The 27,648-nt window shown below is 38.9% G+C and overlaps 1 protein-coding gene across 2 annotated transcripts; it reads left to right on the forward strand.

The window, feature by feature from the left end:
• Nucleotides 1-27,377, forward strand: TMEM156 (transmembrane protein 156). 2 transcript variants are annotated; one of them, XM_040587437.1, is made up of 8 exons: nucleotides 46-132; nucleotides 277-409; nucleotides 4,603-4,884; nucleotides 6,445-6,696; nucleotides 8,756-8,863; nucleotides 12,011-12,115; nucleotides 17,514-17,618; nucleotides 26,021-27,377. In XM_040587437.1, the coding sequence occupies exons 3-8, from the start codon at nucleotides 4,626-4,628 to the stop codon at nucleotides 26,038-26,040; spliced, it is 849 nt and encodes a 282-aa protein (XP_040443371.1). In that variant the 5' UTR covers nucleotides 46-132; nucleotides 277-409; nucleotides 4,603-4,625; the 3' UTR covers nucleotides 26,041-27,377. The 2 variants fall into 2 exon arrangements, with proteins under 2 accessions (XP_040443363.1, XP_040443371.1); XM_040587429.1 differs by lacking the exon at nucleotides 277-409 and having other exon boundaries at nucleotides 1-132.
• Nucleotides 27,378-27,648: the final 271 nt, after the last annotated feature.

Below are 27,648 nucleotides of genomic sequence, written 5' to 3' on the forward strand. Positions count from 1 at the left end.
ACCACTACGCTAGATAGAAGTGCTTCAGTGACATGTGCTTGCTTTTAAGAAAATCAGAAGTCTTCAAATTAGTACTAGGAATAATTACCATGTTTATTTTATGCTTACCTGAATTTTTCAAGATCCATGAAGGTAGGTAATCAGCTTTTAAGATAGCTTTTTATTTATTCTGGTCTGATTGCAATTGAAAAGTTGCCATCGGCTTGCCTAAAAGCAATGATTAGGATGTTGTATTCATACGGACTTTGCAAAGCATGTGCATTTTTTTTTTGCTAGATTTTTAGCCAACAGCATTAACTGTATGTCGTAATTCAAAAGGAGTTTGTCATGCATGTACATACACTGCAAAATTTTTGGTGACTATTTCCACGCAACTGTTACTGTCTCCATTGTGAAGAGAGTAGTTAAAGTACATATGTTCTTTTACAGCATGTATTCATGTCTTGTAAATTAACTTCTTTCAGGTTTCTATGCTTAAATGCTTATAAAACTTTGTACAGTTACTGTCTGGTATGAGATGCTATCTGTGGAAGAGATACGCAGTGGTAACATAAGATAACAAAAAGTAGAGTGCAGTAGGTATAATTGAGTGAAGCAGATCTTTTAATATAGATTCCAAGTGCATCTTGGTGACCCTAAAGGTCGATACTGGATTTAGGATAAATGCAAAATATGTCTGTGTAAGTAATGCATTCACTGCTTTCTTTAAACTCTATAAATAAATTAATATTAAAATAGTTTTGTCACTTCCATTCCTAAGTAAGCTTTTGAATATATAAATATTATAATAAAAGGCATCCCTCTGACAAATGCTGCGTGTTCCCAAGCATCATGAAATAAATTCTTTATGAAGCATAATTTTCTGAAAAAAGAATTAATATAAAAATATATCCAGGTCAGGGTACTTATATTTACATTTCTGCTTTCGTTAACCACAAAGAGTAAGCATGACAGTAACTAGAGCATAATTTATAGATTTTTATGGTTTATAAACAAAATTTATAAGCTGTCATAAGTTTTGAATATCATAAAATTGATGAGTCAGTTTAAGGTATTGGAATAATTAATATTTTACCTCCATGCAGAAGTAATCAAAGTATTTTCTAGCACAGACTGTGCAAACAATGACACAACTATTACCAGAAGAAAACATTGGCCTTACTGTCAATTGCATTTTTCCATGGTAACTTTTCTAGAATGCTTTTATTGTAGACACTTTATGCTGCAATAGTATCGCCACTGCGATTCTGATATCTGCGTATGACCTTATTCACAAAGTGTCTAAAATAAGATTATGAAGTGTAGAATACAGTACAGAATTATATTTGGAAAATTACAATCATTGTCATATTTTGGATGTTCTAAAAACTATATGACTATATAACAGACTATGACAATGTCTGAAGTACATGAAAAAGTAAATATGTTCAACTATTTATTTTGAAAATTTCAAGGAATTTGGGTGTCTGATTAATTGAAAACTTTCTGTCGGAAACCAGTTTTGTTTCAGATTTTGTGGCAAACCAAAAATGTACAGGATTTGCTGTAGATGTTTCAAATTGCTGGTTACCCCATCAGACTTCACCACACAGAGTTGTTGTTGGAAATCTTTGAGATGTGAAGGTCACCGTATCTTCCTTCCTCTGCAAGGGGGTCTGAATGAGTGGGAGAGACCTAATTCCACAGGCTATTCTAAGATCATGTTAACAATGTAGGTACTTCAGGTTTTTAATATAAACTCTGAGATGGCAGGCAAGCAAAGTATACAGATAGAGGTAAGTGAAACTTGAATGTTGTATCCCAGGGGAAGTTTCAGCATTTATTTCTATTCCAGAGAGGGAATAAAAATGGAATTTTCTCATTGAACAGAAATTTAGGGGGAAATCAATTTGCAAAAAAACCCAAGCCTTTAAAAACTTATCAAAACCATGCAGTTCAGCATTCCAAAAGTGAAAAGTCTCCTTTACATTTCTGAAGCAGCCCACTTGTTTGGTTGTAACATCATTGAACCTTTAAACTGCATTGCTTTAGAGCAAGAGGTTGTCACTTTAGAGCAAGAGGATGTTATTTTGGAGCCTGTTGCTCTCAATCCCAGTCCTGTTCTCTGGGTCCAGCTACTGGATAGAGTCCATCTCCTTTAGTCTTATCAGTTGTGTGTTCCTCAGTTTGTACTGTAGGCCTTGTATCTGTACAATATTATGTGACAACTGTAATTTCCATAAGGAAGTGATTAAAAAATGCAACTTCATATACTGCTGAATTGATTCAAAACAGAATACCACAGATCAAATGAAAAAAAGTCAAGCCAATCCAAAATGAAATATTTATTATTTTCTTAGAGGGAAGCAAGTTTTTTACAAATTCAGATCTTCCCTGTGAGTAATTTTGTTTTAATGGAATTGGATTTTCTATGGAAAAACCCTGTAACTAGAGGCTTAAGAAAAGAATGTCATAATCACAGAAATTCCCAACATTAAGCATGTGGGTTACAGATCTTTGAATATAAAGCGGTTTCCTAGAGATACTTTGCATGGTTTCATCTCAGTGATTCTTTTAACACTTCAGGCCATCAGCATTCAGATTTCACAAAACCCTTCCACATTTCTAGTGACGTTTACATTTGGGAGGGTCCCTCCCAGTCCTGCAGTAAGGAGCAAGCCTCTTGTGGGTTATGCTCTCTGTCTGCCATGTAATCCGTTGGGAAAGTCTAGTCTTTTTGCAGCCCTGCTTACAGCGTTCAGCAATACATATCCCTCCCTAGAAAGTCCACAGTCCTGTGAGTTGGAAGAAAATAAAGTTTACTGATGCTAGATCATAATTTGATCAGTTTTCTCAGTAGAGATCTTTCAAGAGGATGGTAAGTGCCCTTCCTAAGGGGACAGCGTTCAAACTTTTTCCACTCAGATAACATGCCTTTTACTTATCTACATCATGGCTCACAGACAGCTCTGGAGCCTGTTTAGCGGTGTGTGAAGTCCAAAACCGACTTCACAGCACTGGATGTAGACTGCCCTGTAGTTAAGCAGATTCCCTAGTCTGCGTACAAATTTCTTGGTGAAAGGGGTACGGTGCAGAATTACTATTAGTTGACCTTGAAAGCTGTAGGAATGGTTTTAGACTGGTTGCTCAGATGCACACACACCTTGCCATGAGAGCAAACGTTCACTTCCTGCTCCTGGCTCATCTCCACAGAGAAACTCTGCACTGAATGATTCCTTCAGCAGGAAGGATTTGACCTCAGGAGCCTGCTCCACTCCAGGTTGCGTGACTCAGATAGTAAGCATTTCAAGGGAAGTGTTTTGTCTTGCCTCAGGGAAAGATCAAGCCCACATTTTGTCTGACTTTTTCCTTTTTGTATTAAAATGAATTATTTTCTTGCCTGCATAAGATGTGTATTTTACATTTCAATTTATTATGTTTTATAAGGAGTTTATGACTCTCTGATGTAGGGTTCATAAAGCAAAGGTAATTGACTTTGGCATTGGATTTGGGATTTTATTTCTGTATCCTGTCTGAAATCCTTCACTGAACCATTTCTGAGGTCAGCCTGGTGCTGTGTGAGCACAGGTGGCCTATTGAAGCTGTCAGATTGCAGCTGAGCACTGGAGCAATTAAAGGCTATGTTTTTCTCTATATACATAAGGATTTAGGAACATATTACTCTGATTACTCATAATGGGACTTAGATGCAAAATTCCTCTTCATAAAGATGCAAGAGTACTACTAGAATTGGAAGTTCAGCTACAGAACTATAGGTTAGTGCTGCGTCAACTCCAGGAAGTGGTTATTTGTACTCATAAATACCTATTTCACGTTGGGGTCCCAGAAGTTTTTTATTCTTAAATATTTATTTTCATATTGAAAAAATAGTTCAAGGTTAACTCAAGTAGAAATGCACAATTTATACAATAAAGCCGTACTTTAATGTGGAAGACAGCTAAAATAACACTTATTAATAATTAATTTTATGCGGGTTTTGCTACTTGCCAGAATGGCATTTAACGTCCTCTAGATACAGTAATTCGACACTGAAATTTGGCTATGAATAGCAAAGCCAATGGTCATAATTAAGACTGAATGTAAGAGGATGTGAAGGGTGTGGTTGAAGGATTCAGCAACGTTTCTGTGTGTTTTCACTGTGTGTTTTCAATGTCATTGGAAAAAAAGTTTTCATTCTGATTATAGCTATTTTATAAAGTAATTGCACCGGTGCGTTACAATGGCACAGTTCCAGGGCTAAGTTTCCCCTCCAAACGCGAGTGCTTTCATCTTCAAGCACAATCAGATTGGAGCAGCTTTGAAACTAGAATGTGACTAGCTGCCACCACAAATTCAAGCTAGCATTGCAAGAGATTTCAAACAGTTCAGCAATAGAATTCAGCATCTAGGCTGTGGGACGACTGTGCTTGCTTCCTCTCGCTTGATGCATTCAACGTGCTGCCATAACCCTCAAGAAATAAAGCAGGTTTCATTGTAAGGTGGTTAAAGGATCTGTGACATGATGCTTCCATGCATGTATTTGTCCGTGTGTCCTATATGACTGTCTTGCTGATACAGTACTCTTTTTTTTCTTTCTTTTTTCTTTTTTTTTTAATTTTACAGCTAACACTGTAATTGTGTCATGCATGGATACTTGTTCATCAAATAACACCACTTTTCCACTTTGTACTTTTAACAATTCTTGCAAAAGAGCAGTGCAACATAGAAGAGAAAACCAGACTGTTTTACTGAAGGCCATTGTAAATCATTCCAGTTTCCATGATCTTCCATGTGTTTGCCAGTCCTCCAGGAGGGAACAGCAGTCCCAAACTGAACACACCGACTGTGAATCCAAGAGAGATGCGAATGTTGATCATCAAGGATCAGGGTCAGTAGCTAGAAAAAGTAAGTAGGGGAAGAGAAATACATAATTTTGTAGTTAATCACAACATGAAATACATGTTTTTATTTGGTAGTTAAAAGGAAATGATAATATGCTGCTGGTTCTCTATGGTCTTTGCAAAATCTATGAACAATGTTTTTTTTAGCTTGCCTTTGAATGGCTAGAGAATGCAAGTTTTATGCCAGATTCTCAGTGGCATTCATGCCTGGATGTAAGTGAAACATATCAGTAGCAAAATGCTGACTTCTCTTCTTTGAAGATCTTGTATAAATTCATGGCGGGTGTGTGTGTGTCATTATCTCCAGGGGGCTTTGTATTGGTCTGGAAGGAGGGTGCTGTGAGAAAAGAATGCCTTATCCAGCAGCCACCCGGAGTATTTTTGTTGCAAATTTGACCTCTGCCATCTGGCTTTTATCAATGCTCTTATATCCCCATCTTCATTCTTTTAATCTTGCTAAATTTTCTAAAATTTCATTTATTTTTAAAGAGTGGGGGGTTTTTATTATTTTTTATTTTATTTTATTTTTTTAAAGAGTTGTAATTTCTGATCAGTTTTCATGCTGAATTTGCTTTTAAACGTCATTGTGGAACTCTACATGTAGGTTGCTGATACTATATGAAGATATATATATATATTGTTGTGAGCAACCTGAAGAACTAATTCAAAGATGGCAACTATTCAAGTGACAGCTATACAAGAAATAACCATTTTTGTGCTTGTAGTCTACAATACCCAGAACAGTGTAGTATCAGAAATGGCTTTGCACGTTTCATAGAATGCAGTGCTGAATAAGAGCTGGCACAGCAATACAGAGAAGAGTTCAGCAACATTCACATCTTTTCAGAGCAGTAGCAGCATATTCCTTCTGTGCCGTATACACTTGCAAAGTATCTGGAAAGTTTGGGGGAAGAAGATGCCTCTGAATTTTGGTTTTCTAACGTTGTCAGCAACGGGGGCAACAGGCCAAGTCCTGAATACAAGAAATGCAGTTGTTTTCCAAATGCCTGATTTTCTTATTATAAAATAGCTGTCTTAACAAGTATGGAAAATAACAAAAAAGAAATGTGGACAAAGTCTGTTCTCAGTTATACCTGTATACCTTTAACAATTTTGACAATGTCTCATCCACCTATGTTTTTTGTTAACATTGTGCAAGTCTCACAGCTTGTGTGCTTTAAAGTGAAACAAGAACCTTCTGCAACTGGTAACAGACTAGATCATATCTCTATCATCATATGACTTTCTCAGGTTTTATTTTTTTCACAGCCTGATTTTTTTTGTTACCTTTGACAACAGACAACAAAACAATGAAAAACTGAAAAGCTCTGAAGCTGGTAGTAAAGCAGAAAAGGGGCTATAGCTTGCAGGGAAAGTATATTTTGTATAGATAACCAATACATTACAGATCTGTTCAGAATAACTTTACATAGTATGCTTTTGTACATTTTATCATAGTAATGTAAAAGCCTACTGTATGTTTTTGCAAATGAGACAGAGAACTTGTTTTCTCTGTCTGCTGCACATTATGTAACAGTTTTGTCGTAATTTCTGTTTCCAAAAGCAAAAGGCTTACTTGAAGTGAAAACAGAAGATGTTATTTATTCTTATAAATATTTTAATTTCACTACGGTTTCTGAGAAAGAAGAAGTAGAGCATAATACTTACTACCTGCTGGAAATGTACATCAACAATTCTGTAGTTGGAGGAAGAAATGCAGCTGAAGAACACCTAAATCATTCCTGTCTACTGGCAATGATGGAAGACCAAAATGACTGTATAAATATTTCACTGCAGCTGAAGTCCTATGTAGAATGTAAGTTACAAAGGAGAGTCGGAATGGAAACCAAACCAGAAACAATATCAATCTTACAAAAAATCTCCAGTAGGTAGTTCTTTGCTTTCAGCAACAATTTGAAAGTATTTAAGTATGTCACAAGAAAAGACTACAATTTTGATCATCCATTAGTAAAAGACCATCTTTAGTAGGTAACTGACAGTTTTTATAGTGATTTGAAACAGGTTTAGCTGTGGCTGTTTTTCCCTGGAAGCAACACAGCAAAGTAGGTGTCTGTATATTTTTTTGCTTAGTGGTGACAGACTCACAAATTGCATGCATGACAAAACCAGGGATTACTTTTTTCTTCTCCCCTCCCTGATAATGGCATAACCCTGTTGTCTTGGAGGTAAATTAAAAAATTCCTGTTAACTTCAGCGGCAGAAGAACCAGGAAATAGGTTTGACTTTTCTTAATGTTGTACTGCAATATCCTACTATGCAGCCTTACTACAGTACACTTAAAAGAGAAATATTTAGCTGAACTAGGCTTAGTTTTCCCAGAGGACAGCCTGTCAGCTTTTTAAATTTGTCTTTGTGCTGCAGGAGTGTTTTGGCTGATTGCCTGACTATGATCCGGGCTTCCAGCCTATGTGCAATGTTTGCCATCTGGGAGTTGCTGAATTACTAAATTCATTTAGTTTTGTATGGCAAATGCATTTTATGCTGTACCTTTTCGGGGGGGGGGGGGGAAGTGTTTTGGAGTTGGCTAAACCTATGTTAAAGAAGTCTAGGTAAAATCCTAGAGAAGAGAGGGCAGTTACGGTGTTTTTATTTAAAACAAGTAGGTCTAGCTATGAGTGGAGTATAGTTTGTAACTTGCCCTGCCAACTTGTGTCAAAACTATGAGGTAACCACGCTTTGCTAATGGTGATTTACTGGGGAAGTAGTTGTCTCAAGTTAACAACAAAAATTAACAACGCATCTTTTTTCTATTTACCTCAAAGCAAAGCTGACGAGGTGCTCAGGGCCTTTACTAAGCAAGGTTGATATACAAGTCATTACAAGTCACTGCAAGATGGGGTAGAGTACTCTGTCTGAAAGGAGCCTGAATGACTGTACTAAAGAAATTTTAGTTCTGAATTAGGAGACATGAGCTGCGCTTACCTCAAAGAGCCATGTGGTTATTGGCAGTTACCTCGTGACTTCTCAGTGGAGAAGATGCACAAGGGAAGTGAGTTGATGTAGGTCTAATTATACCGTTCTAAGCCAAGGAGAGGAAAACAGTGGTTTGGCTATAGTCTGTAATTTGATTTTATATGAGCCATAGAAACATAGTTGTTTTTTAAAATAGTTATTTGACAATGCTAAGGTATGCATTAACATGCAGCTGCCAAAGAAGTTTGAAACGTCTTTCAAATAATCAGGAAGGAAACTTTCCCACATCCTTTCTCTGTAGTGTGTAGTCATGGCTCGTACTAGTTACTGAACTAATTCCCTGCAGAATGTGGGTGCATTTCTGCAGCAGCTGTTGTCCAAAAGAGCAGCCTACCTCCTACACCCAGTCCCTCCCCGATTCTCACCCAAGGCAGCTTTAGTTAAAAGAACTTCCCAGAGGGGTCCTGTTGGTGGCATTTCTTCAAATTTTGGTAAGGAAATTTCTATATGTAGAATCTTACTTTCCACCATATATGGAGATAGACCAGGAGGTTGAGAATGCTGGTACGGGCTAGTGTTGGACAGTGGACCAATTCCTTCTGTGCTCCATCCATTAAATATAAACATTGATCTTTGAAACATTTTCTTCCTGGACTTCTTCCTTTGTTTATACAAACAGGAAAAATTTTCATTCACTTAGCTATGTAGAACTATTTCAGACATGGAGACATAGATACAGGTGAAAGTAAAGATAAATTATAGATAGGAAACTTTGTTTCAAACAACAAAGAAGGCTGAAAGAACAAGGCATAATCTCTTTTGTTTAAAATTTTTATCTGGGGGGATAGGCATGGTCCAAAAACCTACCAAGATCAAATGTTCTGCTTTTCTCTGTCACTGGTTTCCTGCTTCATTTTATCTCTTCTCCATTTTATGGACAGATCCAATGTGTATGGCGAAGATCATTTGGCTGACTATGATTGCAATAGTTCTTGTGTTTACTATTTCAATTGTCATCTACAAAATAGTCCAAGAAAATGAACAAAACTGTAAGTAACAAGAAGTTAATCTGCATGAATTTAAATTTCAATGCAATGAAAAATCTATTAATTTACAATAACAAAGCTGTTGATTATTAATGTGGCTCAGACACCAGTATTTTATTTGTAACATGATAAAAGCTTCTTATACAGGAACTGAAATACTCATGTGATTGATACTATCACCTCTCACCTCTGAATTGTGGATGCAAATCCAAACTTGTTGACAGTTAATTAAATGTGGAGGTTTTAACAGGTGCTTGGTGGCCTGTGATCCTTAGTGGTATGAACTTCTAGTTTCAGATTGATTCCAGTAGATAAAAAGCAATTACAGTTGAACCTTGTTGAAGGTCTTAAGCATAAATGCCAATGACCAGTGTCAGCAGATTGAAATACCCTCTCCTTCCTGAAGATGATTCATCTAGGTCATGGTCAAGAAAAATTACATGATAGCTATGAAGAGATATACACTCAGCTATCTGTCCTAAAAACTTGTTACCTAAATTCGGTGGTGGTGTAATCCCATACAGGTCAGCCAAGCTGTGCCTTCTTAACCCCAGAGCTGAATAAAGCCCAGATAATATTTCTTCTCTTTGCTGTTATTTCAGCAAAAAGAATACTGCTGTGATTTCTGAATCAGCCCTATTGACTATTCCAAGTGATTAAAACTTTGCTATGAAAGAACCTGCCCTTAGTTCAGAGACTGAAATGATTGTTTCTACGGAATACCTTCACCAGCCAAGACGGGCTCATCCTATGCAAGTCACTTGGGATACAGGCTGAAATCAGATTTACAGTATTTCTTCTAGCGAGATACAGTGAAGAAGGTGAAAATAAAAGTGTAAGATTACTCTGAGCTTGAGACTTTTGAGCAATCCAGACGAAGTCCTCTGCACAGGAACAATGCAGAGAATAGACCACTTGTCAGCTGCTGGTCCGTGTTTTCAATCCCAAGTCAGAGGTAGCTGGTATAGGGAGCACACTCCCTTTCATCAGCATGGAAAGGTACTCTTAACTTAACCTGTTACCTGGGATAATAGCTCTTAGATGCTTTTCAGAGCCATTTCCTGAGACTTTCTGCCAGTGTCAGCCCTAAGCGGACAGAATATGGCTCCAGACAACCAGCATTTAGTTGCTATTACCAGGCAGATATCCATTCACCTTGTAGTCCAGAGCTGCCAAATGGAGACCTTGGTCACAGGGGTAATAAAAAAATCATAAGCCATATCCATTCCCCTGATCGTCCTTACTGTATCCACAGGCAGTTTTGTAATGAAGGAGCAATAGGAGTCACGCTTTAATCATAACTGAACAGAAGGAAGAAGAGTACCCACACACAAAATACTTCTCTGATTTTTTTGCATAACGTAAATGTTTTATGCGTATAGTTTTAAATGAATAAGCGAAATAGTTGCTTAAAATGGCAAATCTGTGCTCCCTTGCCAGTGATTAAAGAAACTCCTTACCAGATTATCTTTGTTAAAATAAATGTTCTTTTACTCATTGCCAGAACGAAATTCCGAGACCTATTTAATGTATGTAAAAATCCCACAAAATGTAAATTAGGGCTTTATAAGTGGGCTATTAAATGCTCTGAGTTAAAGGACTTTTATTTGTAATTTGAAAGCTACCTATAAATGCCATGAGTATGATTTTCTGTGCTTTGAGTCATAATATCCTATTTTTAATGCAGAACTATTAGCAGTGAGGGTTAATGATTTACTGCCTTTATTCTTTAACATCAGCTTTCTATTAAATGCAGGTTTTTCAGAATTGTCATGGACACAAGCAGCAAGGAAAAATGCCCTTTTGAGGCTTCTAATTACTGAGTTGCTTCTAGAATACATTTTCTGTTAAGTTTATAACATGTAACATCATAAACATCAGTATGTTACCAATAAAAAGACAAGCACTTAAAAATCAGATTTAAGGGTTGCATTCCTTACATGTATATATTATGGCACCACCTTTAATTGCAAGTCTGTATACTGCTTTTTTCAGAGGTGCCCAAAGAACACAGCAGAATATTACTATGTGCCTAAAACAGCTGCTAAGAATTTTTCCAGTCATAATTCAGTTAGTAGTTTTTCTCTTAATTTCTGAGCACCACTGAAAGCTGGTAAGAAATACAGAATTATTCATTTCCTCTTGAGACCTTGCAAGACATTCAGCTAGGCAGACTCTGACAGTCTCTGAAACATTAATTAAGTTACTTTCCATGAGTGCATAAAACAAAATATCCACATAAACTTCATAGCGCTTACAACCAATCCATGACAAAGGAGCTAAATTAGAAATTAGTCCTTTTGCCTTTTCCCTTCCACTTTTATCTTATGACTGCTTCCAGAGCTTCCTTTGATGTTAACTGTTACAGTGCATGCTTAGGGCTTCAGCGCATTACATCTCCACTAGCTATTCATAAGAAAATCATGACCTAAATAACACTAATTTAATTAATTTCCTACAGCTGAAGTTTTCTAGTGTTCTGAAAATAAAAAGATAAAAATAAGTTCTGTTATGTAGAATTGGAGCGAGGCTGTCATCAGAAGCTGGCTGAGCCCTGAACTGCTGTCATTGTAGAACAGGGCTAACTAGAACAGCTACCCAGTCACCTGCGATAACCCCAGCAAGACCCCAGTATTAAAAGAGCAGCAGAAGGGTGGAGAGACTGAGGAGTTTATGAGATGGGTGCTGAGGAACAGTCAGAGGTGTTCAACCCAGCTGGGTCTTTCCAAGTGGTGTAGAGCTTGCTCTCCAACTGTGTTTCCAAAGATGAACATCCCACACTTGCAAAGAATCTGTCAGCTTCCTAGGATGCCAATACACTCCATCCTTGCTATTCCACTGGCAGCAGTGTGAGTCTGAACCTGTACTGGGACATGTACTTTTTTGATAACCTTCCAAAATTTGTTCAAGATACGCAGTGTAGGAAAGGGAGGGAATAATTTGAAAGGGGCAAACCTGAATGGAATTTCCAGAAAATTCAATTCAGAAAAATATAAAACATCTGGCCCTTGGCTTTCCTCATCACCTTATTTCAAAAACTTCCTGCTTTTTCATGGAAATTGTTCAACAGTTTAAGAATAAGGGTTTCCTTCTAATCGATGCTGTATGTAATTCTATAGCTAAGGATAAAACACATTTTGTTCAAAACAGATTGTAAACACAGAGTAGCAGCAGCAGTTTCTACTATTCTAAGAAGAAAGAGTTTCGGATATGCAGGAAGAACCATATCTACTACTAAAATTCATCCTTTTCCTGGTAAGTAATATAAAAGTGAAACAAATACCTAACAAACCCTCGAGGCTTACGATTAAGTACAACCCTAATGTTGTTAAACCCATCATCTCAAGGTCCTGATCTACACTGCATTTGTGCTTCTTAGTTCTTGCTGCAGTGAATCAAATGCTTCTTTTCACATGAGGATGCAGTAGCTTGTCTTGAAAAGTCAAGAAAGACCTTTTAAGTCTTTCCTGTCAAGGGATGCTTCAGGTCTGTTTGAGTTACCTTGATCCTATGCAAATTTGATTTGGCTTATTTTACGGCAACATTTTTATATCATAAAGAAATAATTCTGACAATAAAACTATTAAGGCTTATGTATGTCATGTGGGAATGCTTCTTCCAAAAGTGTTGGTGTTTTTTTACATCCTCTTAATTTTTGGTCATGTTGTGTGCCACGTTTGAGGTTTGGCAGCTGAATGCTTTGTGTGTGTATGGGAAGTATACAGACATGTACACACGTGTATGTATGCTCTGTGCGTTTGTGATTCCCCATAAAATGTGCTACCAAAGGATGGAATGACTGGCTGTAGCAGGACTCAAGAGAATGGCTCTGCTGACACTTTGTAGCCTGTTTCTAGGGAAAAATTCCCACAAAGTACAATTTTCTAGTTTCAGATAGGAATTAGAATGTGGTCTTCTGAGAGTGTAGGATGTTTAGCACAGATAAATTAAATGGCAAGGCTAAGCGCAAAGTTTTGGTTCCAGAAATCATGATTTGGTAATAAATCCCTGTGTGAGGGGAAATTAGCAGCTGTACCTCTGAGTGTTACTAGTGCTGCTGGAAGAGGCATGTGCTTTAATAAGTTCCATGGATTCTGGCTTCACAAAGGAAGCTCTATCTTTAAAAAGATTAACATGAACATATAGAATGGCAAACCAACCTGCCTCCAAAACAAGAATAAATACAAAGCCAGCAAATCAAAAAATGGTTTAAAATTTATCTAGGCTTGGGTACTTGGCTGTTTGTCTTGTTAGTTCTTCAAGAGTAAGAAGAGACTTGATAATTTTTCTCTACAACTCAGTAACTCATGGCATTTCAATTTTACCTAGAAAAGAGTGAATAGCTCCTTGTCTGTCTGAACTCTCCTGTGAGTACAATTTATGATCCTTGCTTTTAAAGCACTGGCTACCTCTAAGATATATTTATGAGCTCATTATTTTCATCCTGCAGGAAAGGAATTATCTTTCTGACATCTTTTGTCTTGAGTAGCTTTACTAATACCATACCTATTTTATCACCGTGCTTCACAATGCATTCTTAGTGTTGTATATCCAAAGGCATTTTTAATGATGGAGTTTTATGGAAAGTCAGATCTAGTTAACTAGAGAATAGGAATCTTTTACTGGTCTGTCATTCTTACTTCTATGTGCCTGCTACTTCAATCTATCCTGCCACTTCAATCTGTCCATTTAACTCGGAAAGCTGCTTAGTTGTATGAACTGCTATAATGGGTTTTATTTTAAGATGAAATTCCTTGATTTTACACATGATAATTCCAATCAATCCAGTCATTTTCCCAATTTATACCAATAAAATTTAAAGTGGAATCAGGACCATATGAAAAGAGTTTATTCTTCCCACAGTTGCTAAGCTTAAAATTTACTACTGTGATAATGGCTATAAATAGCTATAGATGAGTTCCTTGACAGCCCTTGATAATTTTTTCACTGTCATTAGTGCATAGCTTGGAATCTTGAAAGAAAACATTAAGATCCACTGAAGACAATACAACCACCCTAGAAACATCATAATGAGGCTAAATAACTATGTATCTGGGAGGATGTGACGGTATTATCATATAGATTAAAAGATGTATAGGTACTACTAGAAGGTTATTCAAAGTTCAGAAAGGATAAGGGAAGAAAAAGAAGGAAACCTATACTCTGAGAATGAGAATAATTTCCTAGGTAGGCTAAGGAAATTACTATCTTACTATCACTGTGGTCCTACAAAAAGGTAATTTACAGCCATGGATGGTAGTTTTGTGCAACTGTCAGTGGCTCTGTGTCCATGAATCATTACCATTATGTCTGGTGGCCAGAGGAAAGAAGGAAAAATGTATAGCATGTTCTCTAGAGAAGGATTAAAGTTACAGCCTTCCAAATTCATGGTACTATAAAGGATTAAGCACATATAGTGATGATAGGGGAGCTTTAAAGCATTCCGGTCGTAAATGTCGACTAAACATTGTGCTGTTAAGCCAAAAAAAGATTGCACAGGAGCATGGGCTGCCAGAGCACATCTTCCAGACTTTGGATCTGGTCCTGCCTTTGTGTTTATGTAAAACAGACCCTTGAATGGTATGAATTGACAAAACCTACAAAACCCAGTTGCCCTTAAATGCAGCCACAAAAGAAGGGAAAGAGTACAGGGTGCTTTTTCTTCAGTGCAAAAAGTAAGTATTAAGTGGCTGATCTGTGCTTCCAGACATAAAGCACTTTTGTATCAAAGAGGACTTGATAGTAGTAGCACATGGAAAACAATCCATAGAAGAAAAGTCAGTTCCTCGCTTTGTGTTCATGACAGAGAATCTTGGGGAGATTCCCATGTAAGAGACTTCTATTGCAAGAACTTCTTTATGGAGCTTTCTCAGATTGAAGACTCAGTAGAAGAGGTTTGGGAACAATTTAATAAACTAATAATAGCAATTAGAAGGACTAGACAGTATTCAGCACAGTGTTTTCAAAGAACCCTGATAGAAACTGCTAAACTGTCACGTGCAGCTTACTGCTTAAATCAGCTTCGGTTTCAGAGGAAGGGAAGGCAGTTACACTTACTCTGCTGTTACAGTTTTTCCATAGCCTGCTTCCCCTAAACCACTTTAGTGCCTTTTCCACTGCTAGTAACTGGTTAAGTATAGCTATTCTCATAATAGCTGTATCCTAAAAAAAAATAAGCCTGGGGACAAGACACAGAATTACCTGTTGGGAGCAGGCCAATGTGTGTGAACTGCATGTTACATTATTAAAAAAAAAAAAAAGTTGTACAGGAAACCGATTGCATAAATCAGGGTGTTTAATACCTAGACTGAATCTGTCTAGCAGGGTCTTTTCATATGGGAAGTTTTGTTTGTATAGTTATATGGGTTATACTTAAGTATGAATTTATATTACTAGAAGCCTACCACTATAAATTCCCATTTAGACCTCCTTTTCCTAGCATAAGAATTACATTCCTTGTTTATTTTTATTCTATTTTGAAAGTAGCATAAGATCTATTGGAAAGAAAGGCCTGCTCTCGTTCCTATGCTAGAACAGGACTGTGCAGACAGGGAATCGTATTGTTAATATAATCACGTTATTACTCGACAGCCTGTGAGGGCAACCTTAGTTCAAACATAATGCCGTGTTCTACATTGCTCAGACAGTACAATTCTCTCATTTTCAGTGATATTGCATTGGCTCACAGTCACAGTTTGGTTCATTACATTTTAGGATACAAACACAGGATACACTTGTCTGGCTCACAGCAAAGTCAGTTCTGATGGATGGTAATTTTATAACTCATCCTGAAAGAAGGACATTGCAGGATCATGGGGACAACCAGGACTCAGCGAGTTTGGCCTGCAGTTGTTTTCTGGACTGTTTAGGCTTTGTGACATTTGTGGCATTTGATATAAGCGGGCTTGACAACTGTAATTTGCACATAAGAAACAACAAGACAAATTTCCTCTCAGTTATTTGAATTCCTGTATTGTTTTCTGTGCTATCCAATTAAAATAATAGTTCCTCTCCTACAGGATTAGAGGAAATAGGTGAAATTCTGCCATTTCTCTGATGTATTGCTACAGCTTCAAGTTAGTTGACAGGTTGGAAATAGAATCAAACGCTGGCTCTGTAGTGTCAGGGCTGGCATCCCAGTGAATTCAGACTCACTCCTCCTTGTATTCTGCAATACATTTTCTTTTTAGCAAAGGGGAAAGGCATGAGACATCTTCTACAGCAGCAAATAGATGCAAAGCCAAGAAAGAAGAAGTTTGATTAATCTGGGCCAAGTGAAGCATCACCTATTTGATTCTGAACCTTCTCAGTTCCTGACATAGCTGAATAGCTGTCTTTTCCTCTGCAACTTAGATGAATAATGCTGGGGAAAGCAAAGCTTGTCATAGTTTTTAATATTTGACACAGACCTACATGTTTGAGATGCAACATTTTCAGAGAAAAAAACGAAGCCTTATTGCCACTTTGGGGCTTTTTTTATTTTTCAGATGGGAGGATAAAACCTATAGGATGCAGGTAATTATAGGGAGCTTTTTGTAGCCCCTGTATGCTTTCCATAGAGCACTGATGCACAAGAGGCCTTTTCTCTGCTCAGTTTGCACGCATGCAGAACAGTGTTACACACGGGCTCCGAAGGGAATGTCAGTCTACATTCCTGTTCTTTCCAGGTTCATCCTGAGGGTGAAACAAGATCCATTGCTATTCTTAAAACTACCACCGTTTCATTTTAACTTTGCTTTTCATATTCAGTTGCTTAGTTACCAAGATCCAACTCTACTTTTTTAGTTGCATTTGTGAAGAGAGAAGCCCAAATGATACAGCTCAATACAAGCGGCACAGTTTCATCTTCTTGTTATGAACTCAGTAGAAACCCATTTGTAGGCTTACAGAAGTTATGGATGGTCAGGGACAGGATGGACCTGGAGTTGAAATATTTGTGTTCTACAGTAGTTCTTTGAAAAGCATTAGGTCAACTGTGTGTTCATTTGCCTGAGCGTGCTATTTCTGCATTTCTTTATCTGTATCCCAGTAAGACAGCCCATCAGCATCTGTGTTGCCAGTGTGCTAAAGGCATCACCACACCCTTCCCTGCTTCTGAGGTTCATGCTGTCATTGGTAACAACTGGATGACACCCAGTAGCCCTCCCTGTGTGTATGACGTTTGCTGAGGCCACATCATGTGGTCCTGAGTGGCAGTCTGGGCTGCCCTTATGTGAAAATGAATCAAAAAGTTCACACTCTGAATTTCATTTGTTTCTGCTTAACTGGCCAGCTGTAGGCTTTTGCATTTGGTGAGACCCTTGTGCAATCCCAAATTTGCATGCTTTTATATTTTCACCACTAGTGAAATTTCCAAGAGCAATTTAGTTGCCTACCTTCAAGCTTCTTCCCAAGGAGACTTAGGATCAGCATGTTGTAGTCCCACAAGTCTCAAGAGGAATTAAATACAAGATATGGTTAGTACTTTCAGGAGTTCCTGACATGTACCTACATCTCTAGGCACCGAAATCCCACTGAAAAACCAGCTGTCCACCTATGCCTCCTGTTCAGACAGATCTCAATTGTTTTCAGATTTGCAGGTTCAATGTTTAACATTCTGCAGATACGTTTGCTGTTTAATAATATGGATAAAAATTATTTTAACTTTCAATAGTGAAAACCAGCAACCAGCAGATTCCACTTACTGCACAGACCACAGAGAAACTGCCCATAATTCCTGAACAAGAGCATTGTCACGTGGGTGCATCAAACATAGAAGGTAAGTATCTTACAACTCATTGTTCTCTTTTGCCTCATATTTTTAGAAATAATAGTATGCAATATCTGCTCAAAATAAATTACTACTTCTTCTAGTCAAATATATGAGATGACAAACTGGAAATTGTGTTTTTGTGAGAGCTAGGTAGCAGGGAAACAAAATCGATTTTCCATCTGCTACCAAGGGTCGTCTATAAACAAATGTGTTAGCCTTTTAAAGCCTGTGTGGCCCTGAAGGTCCCAGTGCAAATTCTGACACCATTTTTATGGTGTAGAATATTGTGTCTCAGACTTTAGCATTATGCTGACATTTGTTTCTGACATGGGCAGAGGAGAAAAGCAACGTGCGAATGATCTCTGAGGAAAATCACGTTTGAAATAGTTTGCTGATCAAATTTTCCAAACAACAGAAATTGATTGCTCTGTCGTTATTACTCCAGTCAGAAGGAATGACAAGAAGCTGATTTCAGCTTGGAACTAAAACTAGTCTTCCACTTCTAACTTTCCTCAGCAATTGTTTCAGGAAGTCCGGATCCAAGGAAACAAGTCTGAAAAGAAGTGTGCTGTAAGCCATACCTCTTCCTGGCAAGACTTGTAGAGCCTAGAAACAGAACAGATGCTACTTATTTAAGTAATACTGACTAATCTATCAATTGCATAGACAAGGTTATGGCTGCTTGCACAGATAGTACTATTTACGGTGAAATTTTTAGGTTAAAAGCTTAAGAAGGTCCTTCTTTACATGCCTTTAAATTGGATGGAGTTTTATTGGAAACTCAATATCATATCATGCTATTTTAATGTGTTAAAAAAATTTATGTACTGAAGAGCAGTTTGATTTTTGTGCTTCACGTGGAACCATAAACAACTAAATTGTATGTTGAGAGTGGAGCTAAAGAAGAAATTGTGAACAGCATTGCTGACCAAAGATGAGGTACTTCCATAATAAATTAATAATTGAGTTAGATTATTGTTTGGCTTTTGAGAGGGACTAGCTGGGTTACATGGCAGTTTATCACAGTAATTAAAAATACTGACCACTTTTCCAAGTGAATCTTATCTATAGGTCTTACAAGGACTTCCAAAGATGAAAAGTTGTCATTACAGCTATTCTAAAATGAGGGCATCAGGAGGCAGGGAAAGGTAGCATGGCTTGGGAAGTTGGTGACACAGACAAGAGCAGTTCCTGGTAAGATCATCTGAGTTCAGCTGTTTGCCATGTGGACATCACGAGCCTCTGCTGAGCGAGTAGGCCCTTTCCCAGGGCCCCACCAGCCTTTCCACAGGGCAGCTGCTTCTCCTCCCGGCCACTTTAGTACTAGACTGTTTCTTTTTCTGATACCTGTTGAATATCTCTCAGGTAAACCTTTATCTTCCTCTATCCCTGTCTGCCACATACCTGCCTACTTTAATTGCTTCATGAGAGAACATTTACTCTTGGGTTAAAAATAAGACTAACATTGTAGTAAGATGTGTCGCCAAGGGAGGGCTCGCTAGTATTCAGTGCCTTCATTTATACAGTAGTATGTCTGAATGATAGCATGCTTTGTCCTTCTGGGACATTGGGTTCACCAAAACTCATCTTTTAGAGGCAGGAAACAACATTCATGGCCCATTCCCATGCAAATTTCACACCTGTGTTCCTAGAGGTGGGAGTAACCATTAGAATTGACCTGCTAGCACTCCTTTCGCTTGCGTTACGTTGTGTTACACATTGAAGGACAGAAAGAAGAGATGGAACAACTCTGCAGATCTTTGCTCTGTAAGACCATATATGAGATCCAGGACACTTTGGGATGAAGTTATCCCTTTCCTTAATCTCTCTGTCGGTGACTTAAAGAAAAAGATTAGGTATCTTGAGAAACCCAGTGCCTTGCTGCAGCGCTGTGCTGTAGGAGCAGGCTTGCTTCCCAGGTCATAGCACAGTCTTCCTGTCAGGACTGCCGGCGGCGAGGGGAAAACTGGATGTCATACATGGGATTAATGACAAATACATGGAATTGTGATCTTACCTGACGTTGTGTGGAAAGATTATTCAAGGAGTGGCTGGAGAGGCAGGAATTTAGATCTTGATCTTGCCTTTTTTTGCAGTTTTGGATAACGTTTCTGAAAGGGATACTGTCTCAAAGCTAAATACTCTGTCAAAACAATGAAAGCCCTTTCTGCTTTAGTTTTGCTTCGTTTCCTGCAAAGAAACGCTTCCCCCTTCATCTGATAAGGTCAGATTCAATTAATTGCTGTTTGTGGGTGGCTCGGTGGCAACGCTGCAGTTACAGGAAAGCTGCCCAGCTACAAGTCCTTTCGGTTTTTCAGGCTGCGGGCTGCCTGTCTCATGGTGCTAGCGTTGTCTCTATGGGGCGTCTAGAATGCTGCTAAAGACTAGTTTGCTCAGCAGGGAGGAGCTGGCTGCTTTAGAAGTGCTGCACATGGACAGCTGAATACTGAGAAACACCAAGATGATTAAGTTCCAAGAACAGACAATTGCAGACTACATCAACTTGATAAAACCTGTTTTTTCTTGAGGAGGTGGGGTGGAGGCAAGAAGTATGTACCAGGAGCTTCTTGATCAAAGAGCATCATCTTTGTATTACCCTACCAGCGGCTCCCCTGAAGCACAAGGATTTCAGACCACCAATACAAGAGCCTCAAGCAAGGAAGGGTTCTAGCCTGAGCTAGAAACCTAAGAGAGCTCCGCTGGGAATCGTGCTAACATCTGCCCTTCTCTGCTTCAAATGTAGCTTCAGCCCAGTTGGTAAGATTTACTTCAGTGTTCAGTGTCTGCCCTGGATCAAACAGGCAAGACTGGGACGGGCAAACCGCTTTTGAGTTACACTTTTCCTCACTTCCAGCTAGCTGAAGGTGCAGTCAGAGAAAGCGTTAACCACAGTACAGAGCATGTGTTTGATTTCTGTGCAGGCAGGCGAGCTATGCAGTAGGTGTGGTAGGTATAGTGGCTGCTGTGGGCAAGCCAGGATCGCTTTTATCACCATCATTATTGCTCCTGAGCTGGAGAACCTGCTGATGGTCTCAGCAACGGCCCTTAACCCAACAATTGAAAACTGAAAGGCCCAACAACATTGTTTTAACTTAGTAAATTCCTGTGGTTAAAAAGTCCAGATCGGACGGGAGAGCAAAGTGTAAAGCATGTTATTTGCTTGTTGCTCTAGCCTGCAACAGGGAAGTATTTATCTTACTAATAGGTAGAGAGATATCAATCAATGACATATTGCTACTTTCTGCTGAATTTTTCATTTGAAAATTTTCAAAAAAAGACGTTTCTACAAATGTCTTTAATATTAAGACAATAGTTGATCATGAAATGTAAGTATATTGATAAACATGATGTGTATCATGTTTATCAATATACTTATATCCTCTGTGTGTGTCCATATATCTACCTCTGTGTGCATTTGTGTGTGTGCAGAGACACGCATGCACATGCTCCCTTACTTCCAGTTCATTGGTTACTATCACACTGACAGCTAATAAAAAATGCACTAACTTTTGCACTTGTAACTTTGCCAAAGGAAAATCTTTTCAGCATAGGTCACTTAATGTCTGTGTATTTTCACAGTAACTATTATTATTAATTTGACTGCTGAAGTTAAGAATCCTCCTCTGTTTCTGCCATCTTCCATTAAACTGCCATATTAGTAACTGTCCTGGAAAAAATGAATGAGCCAAGTCTCTCAAGTGCTTTAAGACAGTCCCCTCTTTATATATGGCAAGTGTAGGTGGATTTCCTTAGTGCAGTCAAAAGGTGATAGTAATTACCTTAAATGTCAAGGGTGCTGTTTATTTGGATAGGAAGCATGAACACTATTTAGGGCAAATACTTGCCTTTGGAGGCAATGCTGTTCAGAGGACAGCATGCTAGAATAAGGCTCTGGAGACCCAACTTTTCTGTCTCTGCCAATAGTGCCTTGTTACTAATTTGCACTGTGGTAAGAACTGTTTATCCTCAGCTGAAGCAGAGATTGTGTAGTGCTTTTAACTTACAAAGCACTACTTGCATAAACTGGTACTTTTAACTTTAAAAGCACTACTCATATCAACTATTATTTTTAGCAGTTCTGAAATGCAGTGGGATGTATATCTGCTTTTTTTTTATTATTATTATTTTTTTAAGTTCCAGGAGTGAATACCCTCTCCTGTGACAGATGAAAAGACAGAAACAAGAAGCTGGACTGATGGCAAGAAATCTGGGAGAGCAGATCAAAAGAATAAATAATTTATATATTGAAGTGAGGCAACTAGCTCCCTTTACTTAAAAAAATGCAGCATGTGAAGCTGTAAGAGGGCTACCATTTTTGAACGCACTTGATTCAATGGCTGCTCCCTAAAACAGTGGGGGCAGAGAATAAATGAAGTAAGAAATGAAAGTGAGCAAAAGTCAATTTGCCATGCCCATTAAAACACCCTGATATATGACGAACATCCTCTCTGAAGGTGGTGGAGTATACAGCAAGATGATTTTACTGATGGCTAGCCCTGAAATTGTTGTTTCATAGGGAAGGTTTTGGCTAAGCTTACCCTTGGAGGCTTAAGGAAGCCTGTCCCAAGGTGTGACTTCTCTCTGCATCTGTCCTGCCCTTATGGCAGTCCCTCTTTCCCCAGCAGTGGGGCCACATGGAGTCTGGACAGACTGGCTGGCTTCTTCCACACCAGAAGAGTACTTCAGTCCTACAGCGATCAGGGCAGAATAAGTGTCACGTGTGTATGGCATGAAGAGTAACGGTGACCCCTCTCCTGCAGTACTTGGGTGCTCTGCCTGCTCAAGGGGAAGTGGCCTTGTATTCTCTGAATCAAAAGGGGCAGTAATGGATCTCACGAATGACTAGGAATAGAACAGTGTTCTCTCTTACTTGGGGAAATCAGAGACAGATACAGATCTGACAGTTCCTGAGGAAGAGCTGCCAATTTATGAGGAAAGAAAGAAGGAAAACACAGTGTCTTAAAGCTAACTGTTGTGGACTTGTTTTGTTGGTAGAAAGGGTCCAGTATCATGCTCTGAGCTGTTGTTAGATCAAATTCACACAATCTACTCACTATTACCCCGAGCCCTTCTCTTACTGCATCAATCTCTTTGACAGTCAATGCCCCAAGGACAAGATGAAACAATCTTAGTGTCCTGCCTCCCATTAATTCTCTTAATAAAACTGGTGGACACGTCAAAGGCTGCACAAAAGCTAATGAAAGTTCCACATCAGCAATTGCCAACAATTTTTAGTACACTGCCTTTTGCCATCAGCACTTCCATCTCTTTGTAAAGAGCTTTGAGATCCTTGAATGTACAAGGTGCTTCACATCTCTCTATTTCTTTCTGAGCAAGAGTGTAGCTGTATGGTTAGATAAGACAAGTTAGTCTCCCAGTGAATATAGAACTTGAGGCACAGCCTTATCATCCAGTGAAAGGGATTATAAAACTGGAATGTAAGGTAGATGACAGGTAACTGACAGGGATGACGCACAGGGGAAGCGTGTGTATGTCTAAAAAGGTGAAAACCTCTTCCACAGAAATTGTAGAAGAGAAGTTGATGGGTCCCTTTCTTCTCTTACAATCTAAAAGCATGTGGACACAAACCCTCCCATGTTAGTACAAGAGATCATTAAGTAACTGAGTGTACGAGAGGCTGGTTCTTATCCAGCTACATCAGTAGTATCACCACTGCTGTCCATTTCTAAGGATACCCTCCCCTAGCAATTTAGAGATGTAGTTGTGCAAATTCCAATCTAATACCAAGAAAATTCAATGCAAGTCCACCCAGGGCTTTGGCTCAGGCCCCTGCTGCCTTGCTGAAGAGCTCTTTACATGCTATTGTCGCAGAACTTAGTAGCACAAACAGAAATAGCCTAAAAATATTCTTTTCCCACTTTTCCTTATGTGATTGTGGCTTTACGGAAATGTTTTCATGTCGCAGCACTCTCAAAACTAGCTGGCTGCAACAAGACTTTTTACCATCCCATACCAGGTTAACTTCAACAAGCAGCCAGCACGCCTTGCCCCAGCACAGCCACCAATCCCCCACAAGGTTTCAACAGTTCATCCACCATCCAGGCTGTTTCTTCATACTCTTCAGGCCAGTCCCTCTGGTTCTTACCCCTACTGCATCCTTCTCCTTGTCTCTTCTACCCCCAAGGCAGGTACTACTCCTCTCTGCTTCTTCCAGACCTCTCTCCATTGGCTGCTCCTCTTCCATACCCCTATGAGCTATTTAACCACTCAACAGAACCAGCCACAGCTGCACCTTGTCCACATCAGCCAGCCCACGCCCTGAAGCCAGCCCACAGCTGTATGTCAGCAATGTTAATTAACCCGGCTTCATGCCTCTACATTTTCATATTTAGAAGAATCCCTCTTGTCTGTCTTTAAGTAAGACACCTACACAAACAACAGAAGATACAAATTACATAGGGAAAACAGTGAAACTCATAGTTCAAAATGTTCTAGCGAAGGCACATACCAAATGCACTCAGGAGCGAGAGAAAGATTATGCTTAAGCTGTTCTTATAAATCATTAATGTATTTCTAAAGATTATTTTAAATTGCTGTGATCTTTCCACTTAGCCTTTTGACACTTTTTCCAAAAAGCATCATTTCAGTGCTCAGAAGGGATATTATTGTGGGGAAAATCACCATGAGATTGGGTGCGGTGCCACTGACAGCAGGAGTTCCTGCTGGTAGTGACATACTGGGTTTGCCAGTTGGCCATTTTTGTAAGACATCGTTTTTTATGCTTTCACAAATTCCTGTAGGTAACTATGAAAAAGATTTATACCCATATGCAGCTTTAAATTGCTTTCAGGACTGTATGCAGTCACTCAATCACATATTTATTTTTTAAATATGAAAGATAATTCCTCCTCTGTTCCTGCTTCCATAACAGATTCAAGGCTTAAATCATGCATTAAAATTTAAACTCCTCTCAGTACGAAAGAGCTCACAGAATCGGATTGCTGAGCACATTCCAGGGTAGTTGGCACAATTATTGGGCTCTGCACACAATGCATGCCAGGGTGTGCTTCTCCGCAAAACAGACACTTAAGAGGTTTTTTGAAGGGAAGCACTCTGCTTGCTTGCGGAACTGGACTGTAACGGGCACTGTGCAGGCTGTTTAAACCACTGTTCCATTAGCTGGCATCAATTTTTGATGCATTGTATCCTGCCTACACTTGTCATTTTCTAGCTCGCTTCAGCAGCTGTTGCCTCCAGTATGATTTCACGGCCAAGGAACACTTCTTATCCCAGTCCTTATGATATAAAGGAAAAGGGAGACAGGTGTTATTACTGGACCTGCAGCTACATCACCTACCAGAGTGGGTGGGTACACTGGGTACAAATGACAGGCTACATTTGCTTTTTCACTCAGCGTGAGAGTAAGAAGTACAGAAACCCTGTGCTCCCTGCCCTCAAGCCAGCACCGTGTAGTTCCCTAACAACTAAGATGAGCTTGATTGGGATCTGGGCATTTTCATATTTCAAGGTTCCTCACCACATGCTACTCTGGGAGCTGCAGTCCAAATTTCAAAAGTCTCATTGACAATTACTGAGGAGTATTTTTCACTTGGGAATGTGGAAAAAGCTGCTCATAGTTCATTATTTCCGAATTTGTCCTACTGTATATGAGTGTAGTACGGGAAATGTAGTTGGGCGCAGGTTTGTAAATTCTTCCCATCTAGCTGGTGGTTTGTATTGGTCTATTTTTATTTTTTCCCATTAGGACATTTCAGCTTATTTTGGGTCAGCTTCAGTTAGACCTTGTTAATACCCCAGATTCACTTCTGAACGCTCTGCTGCAGGTGGAGTAGTTCATGGGGAGATGCCCTGGAGCTGACACAGAGCAAGAGATTCTGGAGCGGAGGCAGGCATCATACAGAACTCTTCTAGCCGCTGGGAGGGACAGAGAGAGGGAAGCCTGCTCTGTTTTTTGAAGGAAAGAGATCAATCACCACCTACCTCTGAAAGGCAGTTCCAGGCTGAACTCTGTGTGGGTGGAGACGCTCTGCAGAAAGCCAGTTTGGGACACTTGAGGGACACTCTTACCGAAGTGTTCCAGCCAGGTGGATGTGGTTAATGTTCTCTAGGGCAGCTGTTGGCTCTGCCCACTTACATTGCCCACCTTCCCTGAAGGTGAATGAGGTCTGGGGCGTCTCGCTCAGGTTCCTGTACCATAGTCTCACGTGGTGGGTGCCTAAACCGTGATTCTGCTGGCAGGTATCATGCTTAGGTCTTTCACCCCAATCTGATGTATATAGTCCGTTTTGTCTGCTTCTTAGCTACAATGTTGTTTTCTTTTGAAATAAAGAGGGAAATTCATTACTGTGAAAGTCAAGAGAATGACATTTAAGATAAATCAGGAAAGACCTGATTAACCTCTTTTTTTCTGATGCTGTTTTCTTCAGTTGCAGATGTTGCCGTGTGAAGTATCATTACTGTTGGATGAAAGAAGACACATCATACACCACAGAAAGAAGCATCTCCATTTCCAGTTTGCAGAGCTATGTTATCCAGCCTTTTTTTCATGACAATGCAACTATGCATTTTAGTTGGGAAGCTTCGTTTTATCCATCACCCTAATTATTTGGTATTACGAAAATACTAATGATGGACAAACATACTTTGCTGTAGAAAACAACTTCAGTAGGAAAGTATAGATTTTACATCTATTTTCAGTTCATTTGGGATTTATACTTAATCATATGGTTGTGAGATAATGCTTGCAACAATTTCATCTTCTGTCAGAGAAGAAATTTCTTTTATATTCTCCATCAGACAAGGAAGTCTGTTTAAAGATAGAAATTATCCTCTGCTTCCTTGAAATAAGCAGTTTTCAGCCTATTTTAATATTCTAGGTGAGTAAGATTCCTAAAAGATACAATTTCTGGTTGTTGAGGCAGGTGACCAGAGGATCGTAAATTGAGAGAATCCTGCAGTACATTTTAATTTCTGCAGTAAACCTGGAAGACCTTAATAAATTCTGCAACATCTTAGAGGATAAAGAAAAAAATGTGGAAAAATAGTAATTTGGCTTCAAACCACAGAATCGTTATTATTGTTTTTTAATAACTCATTAAGATGCCAAATGGGGATTGTACTTTTTGAAAAATTGCATTTCTATCTTTTGCACTACTTTAGGTCATTAGTATTCAGTCTCATTATCTCCTGCAACTTTTCCTTACTTTCCATTTATTACTGCTCCTCTGAGTGTAATGGAGCAGTTTGGGCTGAGCAGGGTCCCAAAATCATTTGGTGCTAACACATTATTTGTGCGTACAATTTAACCATCAATTACTAGGCAGAAACTGAAATTGCAGAGCCAGGTCTTCAAACTCCCTTGTGCTAAATCCATCAGGACGAGCAGATTGTAAACTGCCCATTGCAAATACGATATGCAGCAATTTAGCATCGTGTTAATACTTCATAACCTCTATACCTTACATTCTATATAGTTTTTCCCTCCTGAAGCTTTTCGAAATTGCTTGTTCAGTCATTATACTGCACCAAGCAGTTCAGATTTAATAGGAATAGTTGTGAATATCAGCTTCTGAATGATTTGAGGCCATATGGAATTTTTTATATTTAGTTGGCTAAGTCTGAAGCATTTGTTTCTATTGTTTGTTACCATCTTATAAAAAAATCAGAGAAAAATACTGTCTTGATTTAGGAGCTTTTGAGCCTTTATTGCTTATCTATGGTAATAACTTAAAGTTTTTCAGAAATGGATTTTTTAATACAGTCTATAAAACAAAACTATCACAATTGGTTTCTGGTTGTTTTTCTTTCTTCTTGCTATAGAACAACGACTTACAGATGAAGAGGCATATCTATCTCAAATCGCTGTAGGCCATTTTAGTCCGTGCTTAAATGCTTCAAATGATGGCACTATCTATCACTCCTCCCCTTCAGTAATCCAGAGATCTCGTTGGTAGGGACAGCCCTGCTCCTTGTGACCCCAGTTTAATTTCCTTTCCTCTATAATTTAATTCTGTATTGTTGCTGCCTGTAACCTCCCTCTTTGCTTTTCCTTCGA

This window comes from Falco naumanni, chromosome 1, assembly GCF_017639655.2.
Source record: "Falco naumanni isolate bFalNau1 chromosome 1, bFalNau1.pat, whole genome shotgun sequence".
NCBI lineage: Eukaryota > Metazoa > Chordata > Aves > Falconiformes > Falconidae > Falco > Falco naumanni.

Excerpts from the sequence above, each read along its gene's own strand:
- TMEM156 (XM_040587429.1), top strand. The coding sequence starts at position 33 with ATGTGCTTGCTTTTAAGAAAATCAGAAGTCTTCAAATTAGTACTAGGA. Across the intron at positions 133-4,602 it reads ATTTTTCAAGATCCATGAAG|CTAACACTGTAATTGTGTCA; the intron begins GTAGGTAATCAG and ends TTAATTTTACAG. Across the intron at positions 6,697-8,755 it reads GCTGAAGTCCTATGTAGAAT|ATCCAATGTGTATGGCGAAG; the intron begins GTAAGTTACAAA and ends TTTTATGGACAG.